The 12,356-nt window shown below is 47.2% G+C and overlaps 1 protein-coding gene across 1 annotated transcript in view; it reads left to right on the plus strand.

Moving 5' to 3' along the window:
* Positions 1-12,356, plus strand: part of LOC126272589 (pikachurin-like) — an 887,807-nt gene that overhangs the window by 827,526 nt on the left and 47,925 nt on the right. The window contains exon 9 of the mRNA XM_049975515.1: positions 11,457-11,685. Coding sequence (XP_049831472.1) covers positions 11,457-11,685 — 229 coding nt within the window. The remainder of the gene's footprint in view (positions 1-11,456; positions 11,686-12,356) is intronic.

Genomic DNA, 12,356 nt, shown 5'->3' on the forward strand with positions numbered 1-12,356 from the left:
TCCCTCTTTAGCCACTGCAATTCTTTTCCTAATTTCTGTTGAGCAATACATGTTATCCATTGTTACACTTCCCAAATAATTGAAGTTACTCACTTGCTCTATTTCCTCTCCCCCTAATTTCATACGGCGTTTTCTCCACTTTCTTCCAGTTACCATGCTTTTCGTTTCTTCTTGTTAACCTTCATTCAATATTCTTCTGATTTTGTGTTTAGAGCATGTAATATTTGTTCCATCTCTTTTGCACTCTCTGCTATCAGAACCATGTTGTCTGCAAATCTTATACACTCCCCACTCTCTGACACCCTATACGAACTCCTCTCCTTTTATCAAAACTTTCACTAATAATTTCCTCCAGATATGTATTGAACAGTGTTGGTGATAAACAACCTTGTATAACACCTCTTTCTAGTTCAATTTCTTCAGTTGTCACACCTCCTATTTCAGTCTTGCTCTCTAGTTCAAATATACGTTTCTAATTAGCCGTCAATCCTTCCAGGCAACTCCATGTTTCCTTAGGATTTTCATTAATTTGCCCATTCCGACATGGTCCAAAGTCTTCTCAAGATCAATGAACACCTTTTTCTTCTCCATGTACCTCTCCCCTACGGGTCTCAGTAGCCCAATCGCATCTCTACTTCCCACTCATCGTCTGAAACCAAATTGTTCTTCTCCTATTACGCAAATCAGCTTTCCATATAGCCTTCTGTTGAGCGTCCTCAGCAAGACTTTGTCTGCATGCGATATTAGGCTCACTGTTCCATGTTCCTCACGCTTTTTGCTGTTCTTTTTCTTTCCTACATGTATTAAGATAGTTTCTCTAAAATCGTTTACAAAGATGTACCATAAATTCATCGTTAGTATTTTACGTCTTTCCGTTCAATTTTATACATGGTTTCTCCTGAAGGAGATTTTCACTGTGCAGCGGAGTGTGCACTGATAAGAAACTTCCTAGAAGATTAAAACTGTGTGCCGGACCGAGACACGAACTCGGGACCTTTGCCTTTCGCGGGCAAGTGTTCTACCAACTGTGCTACCCAAGCACGACTCACGCCCCTTCCTCACAGCTTTACTTCTGCCAGTACATCGTCTCCTACCTTCCAAACTTTACAAAAACTCTCCTGCGAACCTTGCAGAACTAGCACTTCTGAAAGAAAGGATATTGCGGAGACATGGCTTAGCCACAGCCTGGGGGATGTCTCCAGAATGAGATTTTCACTCTGCAGCGGAGTATGCGCTGATATGAAACTTCCTGGCAGATTCCCGGGTAGCTCAGTTGGTCAGCCGGCACGGTAGCTCAGCGTGTTCGGTCGGAGAGATAGCAGCCGTCTGTAATAAAAAAAACTGAGTGAATGGTTCAACAACGAACTTCAGCGGTTTTCATGGGACGTCCGCCCCGAACAAATGCAACGAACATTAACGAGCAAAATGAGATTTAATTTTAAAAAAATAAAAAAAAGTTGGTAGAGCACTTGCCCGCGAAAGGCAAAGGTCCCGAGTTCGAGTCTCGGTCCGGCACACAGTTTTAATCTGCCAGGAAGTTTCATGGTTTCTCCTGCTTCATTGGTCCACGAACGTCGTGTACGATAATGTTGTGGAAGCTGCACAATATCTGACGAAACATGAATTACGGAGAGACAAAGTTCCTTTCATCCGCTTCCACGTACTGGAACTCCATCCTTAAAGTAGCTGTCGAAATTCGTATAAGTAACGGCATGATAGAGACATGGAATATCAACTCAGCAAGGCATGGGAACCAGTACTGTCGGTACTGGGGCATCGTCGGCCGCAGGCGAACGAATCCGAATCAACACAGACGGAGAATGAATGTCCGCACACTTAAACTGGACACCGACACTGTGCCCGTACGTGCTGGACCGCTATTTGCTGTCACGCTTTTCCATCGTCTCGAATGCGATGACCTTGACCGCAAAACTGTTGAGGCACACCTCTGGAATGCTGATTTAGCCCGTTACGGTTACACGGCTACGCGACGCCTGACGCTGTAGTATGGGTCTCGACTGAATCTCGATTTTGAGAAAAAGACTGCGCAGCATTCGACGCCGTCGGCACACGGGCCGTGTATCCGAACGTTGATCGTTGGGCGTGCCGAGTTTCTAACGTCAAAGCGTCTAATAGCACGTTCGGGAGTCTTTCCGAACGTGCAGAGCAATATCTGCCATGTCAGATATTCTGAGTATGCGTCTGAGCGTTGACCAATGAGACGGCACAACGCCACCTACGTCACACGCGCGCTGTCTCCCTTGAGTACAGAGTTATGAGGCACCATATTGGCATTCATTTGAAGCCTATATGTATATATGACGTTCCCAGCACCAGAAAAATGAGAATCACTGCAAAACCCGCTGTTAATTGTGTGATTCGTTCCAATAAAATAATGAGAAGCATGATATTCGTGGCAAAAGAATTATTGTAACTTGCGTATAATGAGAGTAGGCTATTTGAAGGATGAGACACTGAAGATCCACCCAAAACTCATTATTCTTAGTACGATTTGTTATAATTAAATTTCAGTTAGTAACATATCTACGATTAAGGTTTCTAGCAAGCGGTAAGATACTATGTTTAGAATTGAAAGGTGTGATGTTAGTTTAGCGTGATGAGTAGCGTCATTGTCCTGTTATGATTTTTTTGTTTGGGGCTGTGGTTCGCGTCCTGACACAACCAATTTTTTTCCTCAAACATTCGCGTTTTTATTAGGTTATGATACTTTATTATTACTTTAATACAAGCATAGACAACAATATTTGATATTATGTAAATAAAAGTTCACCTTTCTTGAGGGGTGACTGTTCGATTGGCTTAATGTAAAGACCAGCTTGCGCTACTTATATATACACTCCTGGAAATTGAAATAAGAACACCGTGAATTCATTGTCCAAGGAAGGGGAAACTTTATTGACACATTCCTGGGGTCAGATACATCTCATGATCACACTGACAGAACCACAGGCACATAGACACAGGCAACAGAGCATGCACAATGTCGGCACTAGTACAGTGTATATCCACCTTTCGCAGCAATGCAGGCTGCTATTCTCCCATGGAGACGACCGTAGAGATGCTGGATGTAGTCCTGTGGAACGGCTTGCCATGCCATTTCCACCTGACGCCTCAGTTGGACCAGCGTTCGTGCTGGACGTGCAGACCGCGTGAGACGACGCTTCATCCAGTCCCAAACATGCTCAATGGGGGACAGATCCGGAGATCTTGCTGGCCAGGGTAGTTGACTTACACCTTCTAGAGCACATTGGGTGGCACGGGATACATGCGGACGTGCATTGTCCTGTTGGAACAGCAAGTTCCCTTGCCGGTCTAGGAATGGCAGAACGATGGATTCGATGACGGTTTGGATGTACCATGCACTATTCAGTGTCCCCTCGACGATCACCAGAGGTGTACGGCCAGTGTAGGAGATCGCTCCCCACACCATGATGCCGGGTGTTGGCCCTGTGTGCCTCGGTCGTATGAAGTCCTGATTGTGGCGCTCACCTGCACGGCGCCAAACACGCGTACGACCATCATTGTCACCAAGGCAGAAGCGACTCTCATCGCTGAAGACGACACGTCTCCATTCGTCCCTCCATTCACGCCCGTCGCGACACCACTGGAGGCGGGCTGCACGATGTTGGGGTTTGAGCGGAAGACGGCCTAACGGTGTGCGGGACTTTAGCCCAGCTTCATGGAGACGGTTGCGAATGGTCCTCGCCGATACCCCAGGAGCAACAGTGTCCCTAATTTGCTGGGAAGTGGCGGTGCGGTCCCCTACGGCACTGCGTAGGATCCTACGGTCTTGGCGTGCATCCTTGCGTCGCTGCGATCCGGTCCCAGGTCGACGGGCACGTGCACCTTCCGCCGACCACTGGCGACAACATCGATGTACTGTGGAGACCTCACGCCCTACGTGTTGAGCAATTCGGCGGTGCCTCCACCCGGCCTTCCGCATGCCCACTATACGCCCTCGCTCAAAGTCCGTCAACTGCACATACGGTTCACTTTCACGCTGTCGGGGCATGCTACCTGTGTTAAAGACTGCGATGGAGCTCCGTATGCCACGGCAAACTGGCTAACACTGACGGCGGCGGTGCACAAATGCTGCGCAACTAGCGCCATTCGACGGCCAACACCGCGGTTCCTGGCGTGTCCGCTGCGCCGTGCGTGTGATCATTGCTTGTACAGCCCTCTCGCAGTGTCCGGAGCAAGTATGGTGGGTCTGACACACCGGTGTCAATGTGTTCTATTTTCCATTTCCAGGAGTGTAGATATTTTGCTCCATCTTTCACGCTTCGTAATTCACATGTTTCAAAGATTCTGCTACTGGGTAGAAACAGTGATCAAGTAAGACTGACCTTGGGGTTTTTGTTGTAGTTGGCAGAAGAGACAACACCATGTTGCTAGAGGAGGTCGAAATGGACGCGTTTTAGCTCACGCAGGCTGGCGTGAGGAGGGAAGGACTATACTAACGCGAGGTCTAGAACATGACAAGGAATTAGAATGTAGAAAGCGGGCGTAGCTGGTTTGATACTTAACTTTATTCCATTAATGATGAACGTCGCTCTTGACGGTACATGATTCACAATATTGTCTGTTCAGGATACATAGTAACTGAATATGGCGCCGTGCTAGGTCGTAGCAAATGACGTAGCTGAAGGCTATGCTAAACTGTCGTCTTTGCAAATGAGAGCGTAAGTAGTCAGTGAACCATCGCTAGCAAAGTCGGCTGTACCACTGAGGCGAGTGCTAGGGAGTCTCTCTAGACCTGCCGTGTGTCGGCGCTCGGTCTGAATCACTGATAGTGGCGACACGCGGGTCCGACGTATACTAACGGACCGCGGCCGATTTAAAGGCTACCACCTAGCAAGTGTGGTGTCTGGCAGCGTCACAACAGTTTTACTAAAATTTGGGAATGATGAAATAATGTTTATCTTATGCGGAGAAGTATTCGAAATTTGTAACGCACTGTTTGTAATGGAACTTTTATAAGCCTGTGTACTTTTTGATTGGACGTGGTACTTTCCTTTTCGTGGACGATGGAAGAAATGTGCCAACGTGGAAATTTTACGCGCGCCCGTTGAATATACCACGTTTGGGGCCCACGTACCGTATGCACAAGTCGTATCGTTCCTAAGCGTTCAGCAGCACGTTGAACTTGGCGCGCACACGCTCAACGTTAACGTTCGACAGCATGGTCCGTGTGCCGACGGCTTTGAGTATAAGCACGCCCTACACTTGTGCGAACTGTGAACAACGTCGGTGGCCCATTGGGATGTGTGCTTCCCTTGTACGTTACCAGAGATGGACCGAGAGTCACTTGGAGGTTCAGAGCTCCTGTCGGCTGTACAGCTTGCTTCGCCTTCAGGTCGACATGGTGGCGTTTCCAGCCTCCGCAGGTGTGGTACCTCGCCAGTCGCAGAGCTCGACCTTCTGCGGCCGGCGGCGCGCGAATGCAAACGAACAGAAAGCCTGGGCCCAGCCAGGCTCCACCGGCTGTATAAGGCGCTTATCGCTGCTCCATGCGCCGCGCCACACCGAGCGCCGCGAAAATCCCCTGCCTGAGCCGGGCGTAGCTTCCGCTGAGTCGCTGCGCTGTTTGCGTTTCGCCTCGTCCGGCAAGATATCGCTAAAATATTATGCGCCTCATCCTCGTATTTATGCGTCTGTCAGATTTGTATTAAAAAGATTTGGAAATTTGCGAAAGTAATCCAACCTGACAGTTTTCATATACGAAAAATAAAATTTTCTACCTTCGCCAACCGGTTCGCGCATTATTTGAGTATTTTACACTACTTCTTGCTTGTTAGTAATCAAGAAACCTAAGAAAAATACACTACTGTCCATTAAAAATTGCTACACCAAGAAGAAATGCAGATGATAAATGGGTATTCATTGGACAAATATATTATACTAGAACTGGCATGTGATTACATTTTCGCGCAGTTTGGGTGCATAGATGCTGAGAAATCAGTACGCAGAACAACCACCTCTGGCCGTAATAACGGCTTTGATACGCCTGGACATTGGGTCAAACAGAACTTGGGCGGCGTGTACAGGTACAGCTGCTCATGGAGCTTCCACACAATACCATAGTTCATCAAGAGTAGTGACTGGCGTATTGTGACGAACCAGTTGCTCGGCCACCATTGACCAGACGTTTTCAATTCGTGAGAGATGTGGAGAATGTGCTGCCCAGGGCAGCAGTCGAACATTTACTGTATCCAGAAAGGCCCATACAGGACCTGCAACATGCGATCGTGCATTATCCTGCTGAAATGTAAGGTTTTGCAGTGATCGAATGAAGGGTAGAGCCTGTTCAAAGTGCCGTCAATGCGAACAAGAGGTGACCGAGACTTCTAAACAATGGCACCCCATAACATCACGCCGGGTGATACACCAGTATGGCGATGACGAATACACGCTTCCAATGTGCGTTCACCGCGATGTCGCAAAACATGATGATGTAACCAGAACCTGGATTCATCCGACAAAATGACGTTTTGCCCAGGTTCGTCGTTGAGTAACCATCGCAGGCGCTCCTATCTGTGATGCAACGTCAAGGGTAACTGCAGCCATGATCTCCGAGCTGATAGTCCATGCTGCTGCAAACGTCGTCGAACTGTTCGTGCAGTTGGTTGTTGTCTTGCAAACGTCCTCATCTGTTGACTCAGGGATCGAGACGTGGCTGCACGATCCGTTACAGCCTTGCGGATAAGATGCCTGTCATCTCGACTGCTAGTGATACGAGGCCTTTGGGATCCAGCACGGCGTTCCGTATTACCCTCCTGCACCCACCGATTCCATATTCTGCTAACAGTTATTGGATCTCGACCAACGCGAGCAACTATGTCGCGATACGATAAATCACAATCGCGATAGGCTACAATCCGACCTTAATCAAAGTCGGAAACGTGATGGTACGCATTTCTCCTCCTTACACGAGGCATCACAATAACGTTTCACCAGGCAATGCCGGTCTCCCATAAGAAAATTGTGTGATTTCAACGTTGGGTGTCGCGCTTCTTACCTCCATCGAAAGCGCATTAAAGGAAAGTGTGAAATGTGGATAAGAGGGAGTGCAATGACCTACCCATCGTACGACACGTCCACAGAGGCGTTGGGCAGAATTTTGGTGAAATTTACTGCCAGTGTCACATAATTAATCCACCTTGAAGCTCACATGAGCTCCTGAGCGGTCACCTTTTTCTTCGTATTTGACGATACCTTGCTGTCTAAACCGTCACAAAGTTGGAGCGTGACGTCGCAGGGTTCCATGCTTTTGTACCATTACAGAGGAATTAGAATTATATATTAATACCTTCAGCTGCTGAGGGGCGTTGATATATATCAACAGGGAGAGATGAAAATGTGTGCCCCGACCGGGACTCAAATGCGGGATTTCGTGCCTACATGGCAGACGCTCCATCCATCTGAGCCACGGAGGGCACAGAGGACAGTGCGACCGCAGGGACTATCTCGCGCACGCCCCCAGCGAGACCCACATTCTCACCTTATATGTCCACACACTACATTCTCCGTATCAAATGGTTCAAATAGCTCTGAGCACTATGGGACTTAACATCGATGGTCATCAGTCCCCTAGAACTTAGAACTAATTAAACCTAACTAACCTAAGGACATCACACAACACCCAGCCATCACGAGGCAGCGAAAATCCCTGACCCCGCCGGGAATCGAACCCGGGACTCAGTATTCCTACCCAACATACTCATTACTCGTGGAAGACATTCTTACCAAGTCCCGTAAGAGTTGGGGTAATATGTGTGCATCCGCACAGAAGAGGAAAGTCATGGCCGGTATTGCCAGAACTATATACTTATTTGGATATGGTGTCTGTTCTTTCAGACATGTCCGAAAGAACAGACACCATATCCATATAAGTATATTACAGAGGAAGGTTTGTAACTCCGAACCCGTTGCTTTTCCGCTTTTTGCGTGTGTTCACCCCTGACAAACAACATATAGAGAAATTAGGAGTGGAACTGTACACAAAAATGGATAACGCTAGATTTAAATGTGGCCCTGTCACCCATAATTAATCTGCGGTGGTAGCGTTGACGATAAACCACACCTGTTTTTACTTCCAAACATGAACGATCACGAACACTTAGGTTGTTCAATGACATCAAACACATATACAAAAATAAAATAAAGCAAAAGGGCGAATTCAGGATCAACTACTGAAAGTAAAGGCTCTATTGAATCACAATAATTTTATTACAACTTTCAGATCAATACTGAATAAAGCACAATGAACAATTTACAAATTATCCTCCTGACTGGCATTGGCAGTGAACTGTGCTAAAATCGGTCCAAAACGCGATGTCTTCTAACTTGACTGACCGGATGACATCGACACAAAACGCAAAATACGAAGAACCACTGCACCCTAAACTACCGCGAAACATCTGTGGAAACAGTAATTGCACGTGATCCAACTATTTAACGTTACTCCTAACACAGGACGAAGCGGGAGCGATCTCACCTTAATGTTCCTGTTGCAGCGGCGGTCTCCGACGGCGACGGCGCGGCTGTGCGGTTGGCCTGTGGCGTCTCGGAAAGTACACTGCTACACTACTCAGACAACAGACCGCTGTCCGTAAACTTCTCTGTTTGCAACGATCTTCCCGGCAGCAAAGAGCTGGCGCGGCTAACGTCCACACAGAACGAAAAAAACAAGACGGGAGACGACTTGGGTAACATCTTCTCAGTACGAGAGACCAGAACGGAAGACCTTTAGCGAGAGTCCAGCAAGATCGCTCTTCACCTTTTTTTTCTCCCCTCAACTTTTACCGAGCGAATCACATCACTAGAACCTCTCAAAATACCCAGTTTGCCAGTGCCGATCAATGTACGGCCTGGGAACGGAACTCTTTTCCATCATTCTTTTATTTTTACAAAATTTCACAAGTAAACTCCGCCCTCGCCGGCTGGGAAGAACCACAGCTGTGGACAATAACACGTTTACTGGGAGTTTTCTCCCAAGAGACCACTTGAGAGCCGGCCGGAGTGGCCAAGCGGTTCCATGCGCTACGGTCTGGAACCGCGCGGCCACTACGGTCGCAGGTTCGAATCCTGCCTGGGGCATGGATGTGTGTGATGTCCTTAGGTTAGTTAGGTTTAAGTGGTTCTAAGTTCTAGGGGACTGATGACCAAAGCAGGTAAGTCCCATAGTGCTCAGAGCCATTTGAACCATTTTCAACCATTCGAGATTTTCCCGGCAAGATTCCCAGTCGTAGCGAACACAGATTCTTGCACTGAAAGTTTGTTATTCGGAACTCCTGGTCTGCCCCACTTGAGTTACTCGAAGGCGTAAAATTAGTGGGACATAGGCGAGAGCACGCACAGGAGAGCCCGTCCAGCTATCGACTGGTCTGTTTTGGTAAACACTTGAACACCTGCAGCCGCACGTACTTAGAGGTTTGCGACCGCTGTGGCCTCTCTAAACGGATTACAGAAATCCCCCAGTTCGCCATTCATACCGTTAAGCCGTCGGCACACGGACTGTGCTGTCGAACGTTAACGTTGAGCGTGCCATGTTCAACGTGCTGCTGAACGCTCAGGAATGATGCGACTCGTGCATACGGTAAATGGGCCCCAACGTGGTATACGCGATCGCAACGCACTCCAGCGGCAGTTGAGCGATGTTTTGTAGTTCGTAAATCACACTGTTTACTCAACGGGCGCTCGTAAAATTTCCACTTTAGCTCTATTAAAACGCACATTTCCTCCATCGTCCATGAAAAGGAAAGTACCTTGTCCAATCAATAAGGACAGAGACATATAAAAGTTCCATTACAAACAGTGCGGTACAAATTTGGAATACTTCTCCGCATAAGATAAACATTATTTCATCATTTCCACATTTTATTAAAACCCCAACGTCAGTCTTACTTAATCACTGTTCCTACCCAATAGCAAAATCTTTGCAACATGTGAATTACGAAGCGTAAAAGAAAAGGAGCATAATATCTTTATGGAAGTAGCGCAAGCTGTCCTGTAGATTAAACCAATCGAACGAGGTCACCCCTCAAAAAAAGGTGAACTTATATTTACATAACATCAAATATGATAGTATATACTTATATTAAATTAATAATAAAGTGTCAGAACCTAATAAAAACGCTAATGTTAAGAAATAAAATACAAGAGTGGCAAGATGCGAAGCACCGCCCCAACTTTCAATGAAATACGAGACAGTTACACTACTCATTACGCTAATCCAACAACACACGGACACCTCTCGCAAGTAATGCAAGTTTGTTACCCTTTGCAGAGAACGTTATTGTTAATACGTTACTAATTCAAATTTAATTATAATAAATTGTGCAAGAACAATGCGTTTTGGGTGGATCATCTTTGTGTCACTGCCTTCAAATAGCCTATTCTGATAAGAGGCAATTTATAATAATACTTTTGCCTCGAATATGATGTTTCTCGTTATTTTATAGGAACGTATCACACAGTTAACAACGGGGCTTCCAATGATTCTGAATTTGCTGATGCTCAGAAACAGCATATATATATATATATATATATATATATATATATATATATATATATATATATAAGCTCGAAATGAATGCCAATATGGCGCCTCACAACTCTCTACTGAAGGGAGACGGCGTGCGTGTGACGTAGGCGGCGTTGTACCATCTCATTGGTCAACGCTCAGACGCACGCTCAGAATATCTGACATGCCAGATATTGCTCTGCACGTTCGGAAAGACTCCCGAACGTGCTATTCCACGCTATGACGTCCGAAACTCGGATCGCTCAACGCTCGGATGCACAGTCCGTGTGCCGGCGGCTTTAGGCTGTGGCCTTCGGCAGCTAGGTGCGGAGGTAGCCGAGCTCTGTCTCGCGTACTGCATTTCCGCAAAATGTTATAATTGCAAAATTGCGGAATTCTCGCTTGTCGATGCGCTTCCACATAGATTTCCTAGTCTGCAGCTCGTGGTCGTGCGGTAGCGTTCTCGTTTCCCACGCCCGGATTCACGGGTTCGGTTCCCGGCGGGGTCAGGGACTTTCTCTGCCTCGTGATGACTGGGTGTTGTGTGATGTCCTTAGGTTAGTTAGGTTTAAGTAGTTCTAAGTTCTAGGGGACTGATGACCATAGAAGTCCCATAGAGCTCAGAGCCATTTGAACCATAGATTTCGTACACCATTTCCTACACCGCAATTTAGAGTATTACTCCAACGAAACCTAAAGTGACACGTTAAATGGACTCATGTAAGGTGCAAGGCCGTTGCCACCTTACAGATTATTGGCAAATTAGAGCCATATTTGAAACTTATACGTCCGAATGCGAGACACGTAGGGGGGTCTGGGAAAAGTGATCCTTTAGTTGCGTTGCGCCAGGGATTTACTGGGTACGTAAGGTGCCAAGTGCCCGGCTGATGGCGCGCTGTGTGTCGAGCAGGAGCGGCGCGCCGCTGTCGCTGGGCCAGTGGCACGAGGCGGTGGTGTCGCGGACGGGCCGGCTGGCGGTGCTCCAGGTGGATGACCGGCCGCCCACGCAGGCCACGGCGCCCGGCGCCTTCACGCAGATGACGCTGCCGCAGAACCTCTACATCGGCGGCGTGCCCAACTTCGACATGGTCTCGCCCAAGGTCAAGGTGCGCACCTCGTTCGTCGGCTGCATCCAGAAGGTGAGCATCGCCGCCAACCCCGCTTGCTAGCGCTACGTAAAATCGCACGTGCCACCTTTTTGACAAATTTCTGACACTATTATTGACCAGAATCTCACCATCTACGTAATGGACCTATGTTGTCGTCGTGGTCTTCAGTCCTGAGACTGGTTTGATGCAGCTCCCCATGCTACTCTATCCAGTGCAAGCTTCTTCATCTACCAGTACTTACTGCAACCTACATCCTTCTGAATCTGCTTAGTGTATTCATCTTTTGGTCTCAGTCTACGATTTCTACCCTCCACACTGCCCTCCAATGCTAAATTGGTGATCCCTCGATGTCTCGGCATATGTCATACAAAACCGGTCCCTTCTTCTAATCACGTTGTGCCATAAATTTCTCTTCTCCCCAATTCTAGTCAATACATCCTCATTAGTTGTGTGATCTACCCACCTAATCTTCAGCATTCTTCTGTAGCACCACATTTCGAAAGCTTCTATTCTCTTCTTGTCCCAACTAGTTATCGTCCATGTTTCACTTCCATACATGGCTACACTCCATACAAATACTTTCAGAAACGACTTCCTGACACTTAGATCTATACTCGATGTTAACAAATTTCTCTTCTTCAGAAACGCTTTCCTTGCCATTGCCAGTCTACATTTTATATCCTCTCTACTTCGACCAGTTA

The sequence above is a fragment of the Schistocerca gregaria genome, chromosome 5, assembly GCF_023897955.1.
Source record: "Schistocerca gregaria isolate iqSchGreg1 chromosome 5, iqSchGreg1.2, whole genome shotgun sequence".
Lineage (NCBI taxonomy): Eukaryota > Metazoa > Arthropoda > Insecta > Orthoptera > Acrididae > Schistocerca > Schistocerca gregaria.